This window comes from Fonsecaea multimorphosa (genome assembly GCF_000836435.1).
Source record: "Fonsecaea multimorphosa CBS 102226 unplaced genomic scaffold supercont1.11, whole genome shotgun sequence".
Lineage (NCBI taxonomy): Eukaryota > Fungi > Ascomycota > Eurotiomycetes > Chaetothyriales > Herpotrichiellaceae > Fonsecaea > Fonsecaea multimorphosa.
In genome coordinates this window covers 457835-472566 of record NW_015971645.1, presented here as the reverse complement: position 1 = coordinate 472566, position 14732 = coordinate 457835, and the positions used below count along the sequence as shown (strand labels likewise).

At 53.2% G+C, this 14732-nt stretch overlaps 5 protein-coding genes across 5 annotated transcripts; 2 read left to right on the top strand and 3 right to left on the bottom strand.

Annotated features, from left to right (window-relative positions):
- Window positions 1-849: 849 nt before the first annotated feature.
- On the top strand, window positions 850-2010 carry Z520_06161 (uncharacterized protein; the record flags this gene model as incomplete). Its single annotated transcript, XM_016776662.1, has 3 exons — window positions 850-969; window positions 1027-1475; window positions 1542-2010. The coding sequence occupies 3 exons, from the start codon at window positions 850-852 to the stop codon at window positions 2008-2010; spliced, it is 1038 nt and encodes a 345-aa protein (XP_016632204.1).
- Window positions 2011-2758: 748 nt separating this feature from the next.
- Z520_06160 (uncharacterized protein) lies at window positions 2759-3361 on the top strand (the record flags this gene model as incomplete). Its single annotated transcript, XM_016776661.1, has 4 exons — window positions 2759-2792; window positions 2852-2956; window positions 3014-3277; window positions 3327-3361. The coding sequence occupies 4 exons, from the start codon at window positions 2759-2761 to the stop codon at window positions 3359-3361; spliced, it is 438 nt and encodes a 145-aa protein (XP_016632203.1).
- A 234-nt stretch (window positions 3362-3595) lies between these two features.
- Z520_06159 (uncharacterized protein) lies at window positions 3596-4423 on the bottom strand (the record flags this gene model as incomplete). The annotated part of the gene is made up of 1 exon (XM_016776660.1): window positions 3596-4423. One exon carries the CDS (start codon window positions 4421-4423, stop codon window positions 3596-3598), a length of 828 nt encoding a protein of 275 aa, XP_016632202.1.
- A 2161-nt stretch (window positions 4424-6584) lies between these two features.
- Window positions 6585-8614, bottom strand: Z520_06158 (uncharacterized protein; the record flags this gene model as incomplete). The annotated part of the gene is made up of 2 exons (XM_016776659.1): window positions 6585-6776; window positions 6827-8614. The coding sequence occupies 2 exons, from the start codon at window positions 8612-8614 to the stop codon at window positions 6585-6587; spliced, it is 1980 nt and encodes a 659-aa protein (XP_016632201.1).
- Window positions 8615-13264: 4650 nt separating this feature from the next.
- Z520_06157 (uncharacterized protein) lies at window positions 13265-14159 on the bottom strand (the record flags this gene model as incomplete). The annotated part of the gene is made up of 2 exons (XM_016776658.1): window positions 13265-13689; window positions 13805-14159. 2 exons carry the CDS (start codon window positions 14157-14159, stop codon window positions 13265-13267), a joined length of 780 nt encoding a protein of 259 aa, XP_016632200.1.
- Window positions 14160-14732: the final 573 nt, after the last annotated feature.

The following is a 14732-nucleotide window of genomic DNA, read 5'->3' as shown; positions in this document are numbered from 1 at the left end:
CACGGGTGGTCAACCCCTGTCATTTGGGTCGACCTGTTGGTGATTTGATGAGTAAAGAATCTAATGGAGGAGGATTTACAGTCCAAGTGCAACTTGTGATTTTGTCGATTTTACAACAGTGATATCACCGCGTCTGCCTCGACATGCTTGGAGATACAGAGCCTCGAGCAGAAGTGCGCACTTGATTTTGTGTTTGGGAAGAGGAAGTCATTTTTTGAACGTCTGAGTCGGTAGAGGACTAATGAATAGATGGCGAGGCGAAGGGACCTCGATGTCATGTTTCGATTCGAAATGTACGATTCGAAATGTATGCGGTGGAGGAAACTGACATGAGTGTTTGGAGGCCCTCGTCGAGGGATGTTGGCTTCCAGTAGAGGCTGTTGATGGAACAACGACTTGGACACGATTTTAGAGACATAACCGGCCGAATACTAGAAATATCGAGCAATGGCCCTGCTTTCCCCTTTTCAATCTGATGATTGCAACAACAAGTCAAAAAGTCCTCCCTTTTTCTTTCTGGTCCTCGAACAGTGCAATTCGGCTGTGCTCGGCGCTCGTCGGGGTTGATCGGGATTAAGCGTCGGGAGAATGGCTTGGCAGCTCGGTTATCAGATTAGATTAGGCAACCAAAATAATATGGGGGACGCTGCTTGTCCCTTCAGTCAAGTTCATCTCCCAGTACCATACCTAGGTAGATCTGCTTCTTTTGCGTGGACTGGACTATCTCTCAGAGGTATTGGATTATTCTCCAGATATTCCGAGAGTGGATATTTGTGGGTTTGACATTGGTCTCGACGAGTTCCCCTGGCGAACACTGTAAACAAACGCGCAACCTGTTCCGCTGTTCCAATGGCCACCCCCGAAGCGACAACCGCTGCTCCTAACAACACAACTTTGCAAGGCGAGGTTTCTGCTGTTGTCCCAGATAACGCAGAGACGAAGCCTGCCGCCGAGCCTTCTCCCCCGACCGTATGAGGACTCCTGTCTGTTGAACTTTCGTGGAAGACAAGAGCTGACTGCTGCCAGGAGACCACCCCAGCCACTGCAGATACTCCGGTCGTTGCTGAGAAAGCCGGGGATGCCGATGTCCCCGTCGAGAAGAAGGCCACCCCGATCGAGGAGCTTTGGGCCCTCGCCCAGGCACACGGCCACCCCGAGATCTGGGGGGTCACACTCGCAGACCCGGCGACCCACGTCCCAACCCAGGTGATCTTGCAAAAGTATCTGAATGCCTACGACGGAGATGTCGCAAAATCCAAGGACACCCTCACCAAGACCCTGGATTGGCGGGCCAAAATGCAGCCGGTGGAACTGGTCAAGAAGAAATTCAACCGGAACAAATTTGCTGGGTTGGGATATACCACTGTCTATGGCAATGCCGATCCGGCAGCGGACCCTGAGAGTAGAGAGGTTTTTACTTGGAATATCTACGGGAGCGTCAAGAGTCTGGACGAGACGTTTGGGAATCTGCCAGAGTAAGAAGGAGAACCACAGAACTTGACGCAAATCCAGTGCCCTTGACTGACTCTTTTGCTTTTCAGATTCATTGAATGGCGAGTGGCCCTCATGGAAGATGCACTGCAAGCCCTGGGGATTGACAAGGCCACCAAGCCCATCACTGCGACCTACGACCCATACAAGATCCTCCAAGTTCACGATTACAAGTCGATCAGTTTCCTTCGGCAGTCTCCCGTTGTGAAGACTGCCAGCACTGAGACGATCAAGATCTTCGCGCAAAACTACCCCGAGCTGCTCAAGGAAAAGTTCTTTGTGAACGTTCCTGTATTTATGGGATTCATCTACACGTTTATGAAGCTGTTCGTGGCCGCAAAGACCATCAAGAAGTTCCATCCGATGAGTAACGGCGCCAATCTGGCGCGAGAGATGGCGACGAGCAGCAAGGTGAAAGGATTGGGAGAGATGTTGCCAGAAGAGTATGGTGGGAAGGGAGCTGCTCTCAGTTCTGCCGGAAGACAGCCATCACTTGAGGATGAGACTGCGGCGCAGTGAGCCTTGCGGGGATCTGAATGGACCTTGAGAGGACGGAAGGTGGCCAGCTGAATGTTCGAAGAGAAGAAGCACACTTGGCATCCAAAGGCGTGGCAGGAGCACAGGCACTTGAGGTAATGAGGAAGAGGGGACGACACAGTGCGTCAGTTGCATGCGGCATTCGTTTTGTTATTGAATAGATTCAGCGAGCGGATACCCCCAGGTGTGTTTTGTTTTGGTCTAGCAGGACAAACCAGTTCAACCAGACTCTGCTAGCTTGCACCAGTGATTGACATCATTCCTTTGAGATAGGAGGACCACCCACTGAACCGAACGAGGATTGTTGATATTGCCTGATTTGCTCGGCTCTATGGCTCTAATTATCGCTTGCATGTGCTCCTTCCGCGCCTGGCCTTGCGTTTCATGTGCAACTGCACCGATCGCTTTTCACCTGATGACGTCAAAGTTTATACCAGAGCCCCCACCCCGCCATGCACCCGCCATGAGACGGTACATTCCTAGTATCATCCCTCCGCTTGCTGGCATTCACTGTCATTGCGCCTTACTATCTCGTATCTTGCCCATAGCACCTGCTTTGCCCTTCGTGACGAAAAGCTAAAAGGCAACCCTTTAAATTGTCCCGAAACCTTTCTCAACCTTTCTTCTCTCCTACCAGCACTGCAACACAACTGTTATTCTCTCTCGCTTTGATCACAATACATCACTTTAGCACAATCCATACCCTTCTTCGATCAACCAGTCGTCCATCATGTCTGACACCGGCCGCAAGCCCTTGACTGACCGTGCGTGCAACCCCTTTGTCAGTTTCGAGCTTTCCCAACAGGCTGACCGTGATCTGCAGAGGCTCAAGAGAAGATCACCCCCGACTCTCAGAAGTCCACCTTCGACCAGGCCAAAGAGTCTGCCACCGGCACCGCCGACGACATTGCAGGAATGGTCCAGCCAGGTACTCACTGACCTCATCCCCTCCCAAACATACCTCGTCGCTGACACGGCCGAACAGGAGACAGCAAGTCCACCACCCAGAAGCTCTCCGATGAGACCTCGGCCAAGTCCAGCTCTGCTCAAGACACTCTGTCCGGGGTTACAAAGAACGTTCAAGACACTGCCTCCTCTTTGGGCCAGCAGGCTAGCTCCACTGCGTCTGATTTGAGCCAAAAGGCTAGCTCCAATGCCGGCGCTGCACAGGAGTCAAGCAAGAGTTACTTGGAACAAGCTCAGGAGATGACCGCCAGTGTTCTGAACAGTGCTAGCAAAGCTGCATCAGGTATGCCCTCCCAACCCTTCTCCACACGCTCAAGCTGACATTGCTCCAGATCTTGCTAGCAGCATTTCCGGCGAGAAGAAATAGGCAATTCATTATCCGACGCACTGCTGGCGGAGGATGAGCGGGAGGTCGTCTCCTTTACCTACAACCTGACCTGAAGAAAGCACTTGGTTCGTGACGGTAGTTCTACAGAAAATGAATTAGTATTCTTTCCAAACCAGACTGTGGTCATCTTGATATGGTTTCCTTCGATTCTCCCAATCCTGTTCACGCATGCATTGCTCGCCAGGTCTCTACCTCAAAATCCCAACAACTTCTTCACTCCTTTTCTCCTGGCAATCTAACACCCTCCCAATCTTCCTTCCTCACTGTCCTCCACTCGTCAGGATCAAACCAGCCGATATAATTCTTGTCCCCGAAGCCGCCGATCCAATACGCCTGCGTGACGACCAGCCGAGTCCAAAAGCCTTGGTGCGCGGCCCACTTCCGGCCCGGGAGCCACATGATACTGTCCCTGTGCTTCTGCAGAAAACAAGTCTCTATGGCCTTTTCGTTCACTTGGTCTGAAGAGATCTCCTCCAGGTAACCCGTAAGGCTCAGGCGGGGGAGATTTGCCAGTGCCCAGGGTTTTGACCCGGTCAGGTGGATGTACTCGTCCCACCAACTCAAGGTGAGGGAGACGTTTGAACCCGCGGCGGCGTTGCGGGTCGACGTCGACACTTTGAGTGACAAAATGGTCGGGTTCCCCGAAGGTTCCTCGCACGAGGCGATGTACTCTGGCAGGCCGATCGGGGTGTTTGCTACCGATGCCGGGGACGAGAGGTTCGAGGGAAAGACGGTCGTGAGGACCCCGTGCGACGAAAGGGCAAGCAGGCGTCGGCCTAGGATGGTCGAGTAGTACCGCGTTGGGATTGAGATGGTGGGGTTCTCTCGTTCGTCTTCGTCGTCGTCGTCATCGTCATTGGAGGGGGATGACTGCGGCTGCGGCTGCGCCGTCATCGACTCGGCGAACAGAGGAGGAAAGGGGATCCTGTACGGCGTGTACGAGAACAACGACTCGATTCCCAACCCAGAACCAGAAGCGAAAGAAGAGTCGTCGTGGTCAGCCGCCGGCAGACTCTCGTCGAGCAGCAGCCTCTCCTGCATCGCCGCAGGGTGGGGAGCGCAGAATACACCTCGCGAAGCCAGAGCCAGCGCCAGCGCCGCCAGCGTGCAGGGCGAATGCACCCTCATGTTTTTTTTTTCGCGACCTGCGCGCGCGCGCGTGTATGTTATATGTGCTTCTTCTTCTTCTTCTTCTATTCCCCCCTTTGCCCTCTTCTTGTTTATTTAGCCCCTCCCCTTTTTGTTTTATTTATTCTCGGAAAAATCCCCCAACGTGCTAAACTTCCCGAGCGGGGGCGAAGACGGGAGGTCCAGAGAAAGGGCGAGAGATCTGGACGGTGGAAAGAGAGAGATTCCGGTGTTGGGAACTTGATGGATTGATGACGATGACGATGATGATGATGATATAGGGCCTTTGTGCAACGGGTATTATACACCGTATGGGGAGAGGAGGGGAATCGAGGGGATTTTAGGGAACCTAGCGAGCGAGCTATGTAGGTACGGGGAGGTCTTTTAGGTAGTTAGGATTTCGCTCGACGAAGAATGATAGATCATGAAGGGGGGAAATGGTGTAGCTAGATAGGTAGGTAGGGAATGGACGTACAGTGCCTCGTAGGTAGGTTACCTCTTCCAACAGTTGTAGGAGGTGCAGTTACAGGTAGTTATCTGCTATACCTGTGGGAGCCCATCTTATCTAATCTACCCGTGGGACGGGCGGCGGTGTGGCTCGAACGGGCTAAGCGGCGAGGCGGGTGACGGAGGATGGTGGTCCCGATATCGGGGCTGGCCAGTCATCCGCCAGTGCACCACCACCCAGCCTCTGATTCTTCCCAGAGATGAAGCCAGATGGGGTCGATGCCTAGAACGCATTGCCATACAAGCCTGGAGAGGGGGCGAAAGGGAGGGGCTGCTGCATTAGTCCATGATAGGTGTCAACGGGATAGATACCTGAATAGAAGATGGGGTCAGACGACGTCGGAGAGGGAAGCACAGGAAAATTGGACAGCCTCAACAAATTGTTCGCAGATTATCAGTCTGTGACAAGTTCAGGGAGAGAGAGGCGACGAATATTAGAACAGATTACAGAGTAGTATCATAAAGGTCAAAGAAAAAACAGATTTCAATTGCATGAGCTATACAATTAACAATGATAGCGCTGACATGATTGTTCGAGGAATTCCTCCGGACCGTATGGTCCCGGCGGTAGATGTGATATCGAAATGGCGGTGATTTGTGTTTCTCTGCTATTATGGGCAGAGGATAGGTAGTTGTGAATGCCTTTGCTTTGGCTCATTGCCGCCTTGTACATTTGACCTGGCGTGGATGCTTGTAACAATTGACAGTCGCATTTGGCAGACCTACTTCGAGCTAGAATGCCAGACGCTCCTGATCTGTGTAAGAGCCTTGCGGACAGTTCGGAAGCCGTTGTGGACTATATGAACAGGCGCGGGATGCTGAATATCGCCCAGCGCCATCTCGTCGACAGCACAGTTACAACCGGCGCAGCACTGTGTCTCCGATCGTGCATACGATAGAGACAGCAAAGGCAGCCATGGTAACAGGAAGCCACCGACGAGACTCGGCATCGACGAAGCGTCATGATGACTGTCATCCGGACACAGACTTTGTCACACGTCGTTTGCACAAGTCTGCAACTCTCTTCATCACCTAACTTCAAGATGCTATAATGCCTTCTGTGAGAAAGCGCATTGACAGATCGGGTGTGGAAGAAGAGTGTTGCATGGAGCAATGACGTTTCGTGCCTGTGGAATTGGAGACTGCTCTGCGCGAATCCGTCAGGAGCTTGGAAGGATGTTGCAGTTGCGTGGGTGTGACACAGGAGTAAAGTGGCAGAGAATCTTCGACTTCCATGTGTGTCTGACTCTGCGACAGGATGCTCCTCACTTGGGCATGGAGCTCGGCGTCACTCTTGGAGAGAGTCCTCTTTTGCCCCCTGGGGTGACCTTGGCTCAGGTGCGCCGCGCTGTCACTTTTGCCCGCAAGTCGCCCAGGCGTTGGAGTGACGCTCTGACTCGGTGATTCCGTAAGGGCCGACAACGACATCAATCCATGGATGGCAGCGACTTCGGAACTGGTAGGTATGTTATTTGGTTGGTGGTTTAGAGGTTCCTGAGCGCTGCCTTGTTGGTGGAGGGTGGTCTCCATCCTCTGACAGTCTGTCGAGACGGGCTTGCAAGGCCGATCAGACAGTGAAGAGACTCGAGATAGGGGAGAGCTGACGCCGCTCCACAACTTTCTCCGCAGTGGTGGTATGCTTGGTGCCCAGGACGACCATGAAGAGTTGGACGAAATGGATGATGATCGAGATCGGGATGTCACAGTCGTCGAGTCCGAAGAGGTCGAAGCCGGTGATGAAAGCACTGGGGTTGTTGACCTACTGGGAAGTTCCTGAATTGTCTCGGCAGGACGCAAAAGGCACTTCACAGATGGTAAGACAAGGCTTTGAGGTCGAGGAGGGGGGCAACGTTCCAGGTTGGCGTTCAGGAGGCACTGTTTCCGCATACTTCGCAGCGCATCCACCGACGCGGAGCAACGAAGGGAAGGTCGGCCACAGCTTCGCTCCCACGAATATTGCTCCGGAATCCGAGGAGTAGTCTGCGGAGTCGGAAGATTTCCGAGCTGAGGACGACTCGGTAAAGCGACACCTTTGACAGGACTCATCTGAGCGGGAGTTTGCGAACTCGGAACAGGTTGGGCCTTGGTCGGCTCGGCTACGCGTGTCTTCAGGGCTTCGCTGAAATTCAGATCATAGCAATGAGTGACACCATCCGCGCCTAGGCTTGCGTTATCCGGTCGTGGGCTCACTTGTTTGTTTAGATTCGCGAGCGATGCGACAACGTCCATCTTATCGCTTGGTAGATTGGCTCGCAAGAACTCATCCACATGCGCAGTGTCTTTGACAATGCTCGGATCGAGTTTCCGAAGCAAAGCAGTCCACCACGCTTCTGAGAAAACATGGTCGTTGATGTTCTCATCCAAACCCACTTGTGAGATCATGGCGGCCAAGGAAGTGCTTGCACGACCACCAGGGGGACCGAAGTCTGCGTTGAAAGTACCTGGTTGGCACGCGGATCCCTCGCTCGACAATTTGCTCAAGATCAAAACAACCTTGCTCCAATTGTCGAAAGCCTCTTTCGGGACATGCAGGTCGTAGTTGATCTGCGCGAGATATTCTCTTTCGTTCTCATTGATTTCGCTGCTGCGTAGGCCAGAGATCTTGCTCCAAGCCCGAGCCGAATAATTGCGATCTTGCAAGTATTTCGAGGCTAACATGAGCGCCGACAAAAACATGCGACGCCCACACTGCATAGCTCGACACTGCGACTTCTCAAACGACTCGCCTCTACAACTGGTCTTGGACGGACCTTGCGGCATCCTGGACTTTAGTAGTATGAGATAGTATAGCGCAACTTGCAAAGTCGAGTAGCTTGTCTTGGAGCGTCGGAGGGTTTCTTTGATAAAGGTATCAAGCCGTAACACACCGGCCCCGTTGAAGCAATCCGACATCATGGGTGGCCGGTCAGAGAGAGGCCATATTGCGGTGATAAGTCTCTTTGCGAAAATGATGAGCAGAGACACAAATTGTTCTGTCACGTCGGTGTCTCTCTTCAACTTGGGTGGGCATTGTCTCCTGGAAGAACAGGCAGTTCTCCGAGCACTCAAATGTTGCACATCCGGGTCAATGCTGGCTTCGCCACCACGGAATCGTGGACATGTCTGACCAGCTTGTTGAAAATGAGTTGAGACTCGAGCCTTGAGGCTGCGATAGGCATACTCAAGGGGGCAGGTGCTGCCCGAGACGGCTTGGTCTTTGGTCTGTAGTCCTTTCAACAGCTGCTCCTGAGGCTCGAGTGCTGTGTGAGAGAGCACCTTCTTGAGAGGCGGAAGTGGCTCTCTGCCATCCTCGTCCAGGAAGATGTCGCCAGAATCAGTTGTTGACGTCCACGACGTCTGAGAAGACGACTCGGAAGAGTACGACTCATGCGCCGAATCGCTCACGCTGACATCATCGTCAATGGAAGCAATGCTAGTTTGATCGAGGTCCGATTTGCCGTTATAGGTGTTGAAAGGCCACCGCTCATAGGAATGCCGGAGGTTGAAGAATCGGCCTGGCTCTTCCCTCGACACTGGAGAGAGCCATCTCTCCACTGAATCTTGTACATTTTGGGGGGGATGGGAATTGGAGAAGGCTGCAACCTCCTCAAAGCCCATCTTCTGATTTGGGAAAGGGCCACCTTATCCTGCGATTTTGACGGATTGGAAAGCTGACCTGATTTGGTGGCAGTACGCTTCGATTACCAAAATCCACGTTGATAGGGAAATAGTCAATTAGAAGAACCTGTTGCGCAAGCGTGAGCATGTCGCTCTTTGTTTGGAATGTATTCACTCTTACCAAAAGCAATGGGTGGCAAACCCACCGCAAGTCAGAGCACGGAAGACTGTTTTGTTTGGCAAGATGGCTTGACCACAACAAGCACGAGATCGATGCGCCTTCGAGAGTTAAGCCTAAGCCAACTCACTGAGGGAGGTCTCGAGGTACAAATGCTCGTCTGTCTCAAACCGATCTTGATGTGGCTTTACCAAAACAATTCGTGACTCTGGCGGTGGGCTTCGGCGTGCAGATGGTTCTTCTTGGATATATGTCACCGACCAAGAAATCATGGCTAATGACCAATTTCCGTTATGACTCTGATGGGAGTGGAGAGGGTGGCGGAAGAAGTATTTCTAGGGCGTGTGGTCGAGGGACCTTTTCAAACCCAAGAAACAGATGGCAAGGTTCGGTTCAATTGGCAGTGAGAGAGAGGTGATTGGAGGTAGATCCGATGGATTGAGCGAGTATAGGTTGGCGATTAAGAGGTAAAGGTGAATTAGAGGGAGTGAATGCGAGACTCGGATCGCAATGGACGCTGGTGGTGAGAGCAGGGGATGCTCGGAGTGCGATTCAGCCCGTGTCTCTGGGTATCTGTTTACTCTGCGGTCGTGGCAAAAGTGAAATAGTCCTAAATATACAGTGTCTATAGGCAGACATTGTCCCGTGAGTCAGTTGAGTGTCTTGGACAGATTTTCAGGTCTCGATTGTGAGTCTTTCTGTGTCGTGGCGAAATGCCAGAGATGCTTTCGCAGCCAGGAGTGCTGGAAGGGCTTACTGAGGGAATCGAGTGCTGCCGGTTGGGCGATAACCTGCGTTTTATAACCAGGACGTGTGCTTCAGGGGATTCAAACGTGAACAAAGTATAACGAGCAGCCAGTGCTGCGATCCATGGTTTGCTTCATCTTGTCCTTGGTAGAGGAGGACCTCATGCCGGGGCGCTGGCGGTGGTTTGGAGGATATAAGGGCCGCCCAGGGCTGGGGGTGGCACCCTCGCCACTTTGCGCTGCCATACCGTGGCTCGGGTGGCTCTTGCCTCGCTCGCCGCTGAACAACGGCACTCAGATCATCAGCCGATGACTCAAATTCAAACCTGAACCTGAGAGGCCCCCCCCCCTAGCGACACCCACCCCCCCAAGACTCCCAAACACTCACACACACCCACTGTCTGGCCCAGGCATGATCGATGTCTGGAAGTTTGCTCATATTGACTCTAGTCTAGGGGTTCGTACTTGGTGCTACGAGCAATGTATTCTACCAACAATTACCGTTGCATGTCTTGCCAGGCTGGAGATTTGCTGGCCTCAAAGACAAGCGGTCTTCATTCGAGGGCCTCCCTCCCTGGGCCTCACTGCAAGCAAGGCGTCGATGATGTGCTTCTCCAGCCCCAGCACGGAGTACGGAGTATTTGGGTCAACAAAACGTACAAGCGCTCGCCCTCCCATTCTGTGCGACCAAGAGCCCTTGCGAAACACAATAGCCAATGAGCCTGGCGAGCCTGGCTAGGATCCGTGCCAGAACGAAGATTATATCAGATTCCTGTTAGTCATCTCCGCTAATAGATTGCTTTTGGGTGGCTTTTCATCAATCAGGTCCGTCTGGGGTGTTCCGTTCTTCTTAAACTGTTCCCTCACGGATCTCCCGGTCGAACTCCTTTTGCTCCAAATGCTATACTCACCCTTTTCGCTTCACCTGAGAAAGACGTCCCACAACCACCAGGTCAATGACATCCTGGCTGCATGTGTAACTCCGCCAACATGTGCGCACCTCCTAATACGTCAAATTCGGAGCAAGAAAGCAAACCAGGCTAAGCACAACTAATCAGTGTCTGACAACGCTACAACTCTCCAATCGGGCCAGTCAAAACCCCGCGTGTCAATGAATCATCGCCAGCCTGATTCGCCCCCTAGCGAAGGGCACTGTTGCCGTGGCCAGGTGGTGGTGGGTGGGCGATCGGCACTCTGACCGGCGGACGAGGGTCGACCTCAGCAGGCCCAACTGCCAAAGACCGTGAGTCAAACTTGATTCAGTTGGGCGGCAAACCGCCACTTTGCCTCCTTTAGGCCCATATTCCGCTCCCTCCTCGTCCACTCTGGATCCGGCATTCTAGGGCCGACGGAACCCACTGTCGTTTCGACGGATAACAGGCACCTCCAGGTTGCAGAGAGTCAAGGCCAAACCCATGCCTTCGCCAGACATTCAGCCTCACGTTGATTCTTCCAATATGTTCTCCCAGACACGGCAAGGTTGGGGGCTGGGTTTGGGATCTGCTGGGGGCTGCCTTACCTATGCGAGTGGCTGAGGCTGGCGGGAATAGAAGCAGCGCGCGACCCATTTTTCCAATATCATCCTTGCCAGTTTGGGGCAGTCTAAACTGCCGCTTGGCCAATGCCCAGATCACAGTTCAGACGTTCCTCAATTTTCCGAGATGGGAGAACAGTGCGGCCGAAGTGGCCAACGAAACAGGCAGAAGCACTCCTGCCGACCCAATAATGAAAGCTACTCCAAAAGCAAGTTGCCAACACGGTCGAGATATGGGGACGAACCCTCAGGCCTCAAATGGGCTCACCGTCGCTTGGCCAGAAAGCCTACGGTACGAGTATCTCGCCTGGCACCCTGCCAGAGTTGTGCAATATTGCACAAATTCGGGTGACTTATGGGCGACGACGCGAACGCCCAGATGAATATACATATCCACATTTGTCATCAATGATCACATAGACTTGATATCACAACAGCGCGTCGTTGATGCGGAATGCAACATCAGACACTGGCAATACCCAACTGACCTTGCCGCGCTGCGGCCTGGCACGAATGGGCACCACTCCGGCGACCGGATGTGCTAGAATCCCGTGAGATGCCGCCAACTCAGACCCAGCGGTCACTGCTGTGGGGGATGCTGTTGTCGAGACGATGAGTTTGATAGCCCAGGCTGCCTGCTGCCTAGACAGAACCAAGATGTCATCGGATGTGAGAACGGTTTCCTGAGATCCGGTTCGTAGCATCCTTGAGTTCATCCGAATACGGGTTCGCAGTCCATTCGTGAGAAGAGTCACGTCCACAGATCTTCTGGAAGCTGACGCGGAGAGCCGGCGGGTAACACTCCACCAGCAGCCTCAAGGTAAGACCTGTGCTCAGCAAGAAATGGCAATATCAAGGCAGTGCTTGTGTTGATCATCATCATCATCATCATCATCAAATCTCCAACGCGTTCAAGCAGCACGGGCGAATCTTGCCACGATTTCTGATCAAGGGTGAGCAAGTAAATGCGGCAAAGCAGCAATCAAGATGAACCAGCCAGCCCGCTGGCAACAACCATCCTCGCCTCGCATCGCCATCTGCTAACGTGGGGTCGAAGTTTTCGCACTCGCACTCGGTACACGTTCGTTGCCGCATGCACATCCAAGCCTGTTGCAAAAACGAAGAGATGCACATGATCTGCAAGATTCCGAGCGAGAGAAAGGTTTTGACTGCTGCCTAACACGCCTAGGTCACGTGAACGTTGATTCGGGCCGACCGTGCAAGCCATGAAAGCAGTTGAGTCATACTCCCGTACTTTCCAGAGAATGAGTTGGATGTGTGGTGGGAATCTCTTACCTCCTCTGGGCGCGGCACCAGCAAGCGATAAACTCCACAGAAGGTTCGTCTGCCTGTTCATGACGGGATCTTTCATGGCCTAGGGTGAGGTTCTCGGCTTCGCCTCGCAAAGAGAATGCGAAACCGCGCAAACTCGGCGTGGAGCCGAATACCTTGCACCAAGCAAGAAAGCTGTGCCCTCTCAAGGGTTGAACCTGGGTTGAGAAAGGTTCATGCTTGGTTCGCGCATCTTCAACCGATTCCCCAGCGGAGAAGAAGGGGAAGGGGGGATGAAAAGAAAAGAAAAGGGGACACCGTCGATATATCCCGACCAAGATAATATACCACCATGATCCGCTGGTCCTTTCATACCATGCCTATTGATTAACAGAATCCCCGTCTCTCAGTCTGTCCTCAAGGGTTCGCCTTCGCCCTGCACAAACCGCTCTGAACCCTTTCCCCCTTTCTCGCCCAGGGGAAGAGCACCTCTCGGAAAAGGACACAGAATAAAATGGAACTTGAGAAGACCGACGACATACTCTTTCCTCTGTCTGTGTCTGCGAGGGATGCCTGCTTCATCTTCCATCTTCCACCGTTCGAGTTCCCCCTGCCTCAGGTGGCTGCTGGCTCCGACACAGTTCCTCGTTTGTTTTTGTTTTTTGTCTATCCCGCAGAACCCCTTTATCGCAGACATGAAACTCGCTTTCCCATGTTTGACTCCTCGTAGAGCCCCATCCATAGTAGTATTAAAAACACGTCTTCGTCTTCGGCCTTGGCGACATCAGCGTGTGCAACACATCTGGCACCCTTCCCGGCAACGGAACAGCACATCCTCAGTCCTAGGCCCGATTCTCCCAGGCAAAGAAACGCCGCCGAACAGATTTCATAACCCTCTCCCACACGGCCATATCGCCCCCTCACGACCTCTCATAACTCGACTTGGGACCCTGCTCGTAATAATGCGCCATCTCCAACCCAGCCCTCTTAAACCCGCATTTCACGTAAAACCCTTCATTCGCCTCGCTGCAGTCCAAAATACTCTTGTAACAACCGACTCTCTCGGCCACCGCGTCCAGGGCCTGGATGATTCTGAGACCCAATTTTTTCCCCTGTTGGTTCTTCGCGACTGCAATGTCCTCGATGTGGCCCACGAGGCCCATGTTGTGGATGAATTTCCTTTCCACGATCACCGCGCCCGTGCCCACGACGGTCGACGTCTCGTCGCAGATGACCAGGATGTAGTAGGTGTCGTTGCGCGAGGAGATGAAGTCGTACCGGGCGTTGAATTCGGCTAGGGTGGGTTCGCCCACGGTGGTGAGGACGCGGAGGGTGGGGAGAAAGCCTGTACACCAGCACAGAGCAGAATTATTAGCGATTAGTCCCAATTTTGCAAGTGCAAGGGTCAGATCTTGAGTATACAACGTATGCAACCAGGGGGGCTCAAGCTGAAGACGTACCTCCATAGTAATCGCTTCGTCGGAGAGGGCGAATTGTGTAGCCCTCTGGCAGTCGGGACATGACTTCTTCGGAAATGAGTGACGGGGAAAACAGTGGCAGGTCATCTTCCTCCCTCACGTTGCCCACAGGGGCGGGCGCGGGTGTAGTGCCGTTAGTAAGGATCCCATTGACAGTCGCCGTCGCCGTCGTCGTCGCCGTGGAGGCAGGTGCCGGCTCGGTCTCTGTAGATGCGGTGGTAGTGGTCACTGGGGCTTCCACGAGGGAGACTTGTGTGGCTGCTTCTTTGGAGGCTGGAGTGGTGTACTCGGTCGTCGACAGAAGCGTTGCTTCAGTAGGTGTCTGTAGGTCGGCCATCGCTTCTTCTTCTTCGTTGGCCGGATTGATGTCCTTCTTTTCCTGCTTTTCCAAAAACAAGGGATTGATGAAGTCCCCAGGCTCTGACCAAGGGCTATCAGTCGAAAGGACGCAATGTAGAAGAGGATGAGGTTCAAGAGCGGCTTCTGGTTCGAATGGAGGATAGGCAAAGGGAGTGAAAGGGCTCGTTGGCGAAATCACTTCAGATAGTGCGTGCCGTCTCGTGTTTGTTTATCCGCGTCGCTGGAGTGAGGAGACTGGGGTTGGAGTAGATTTTTGACCGATGAGAGAGTGTGTCAAGGGGCAACTGTGAACAGTGTTGTTGTCGGGAATGCAGAAGAAGCTGAAGCTGGTCTGGGTCAGGAGTCGTGAAGCAACCTGTCTTCAGTAATATATTCTCAGCCCCTTTGCGGTGTCAGCCGCAGCGTCAGATCAGCTTTGGTTGAGGTGCAGCCGCTGAAACATTGAGATTTGGTTCAGCCTCGGGCCGTGTTCCCCAAGACCCAAATCGCCAGGGGCTTTGTGACAAAGGAGCTATTAATACACCCAGCCTTGTCATTCGCTCTCCTGTGC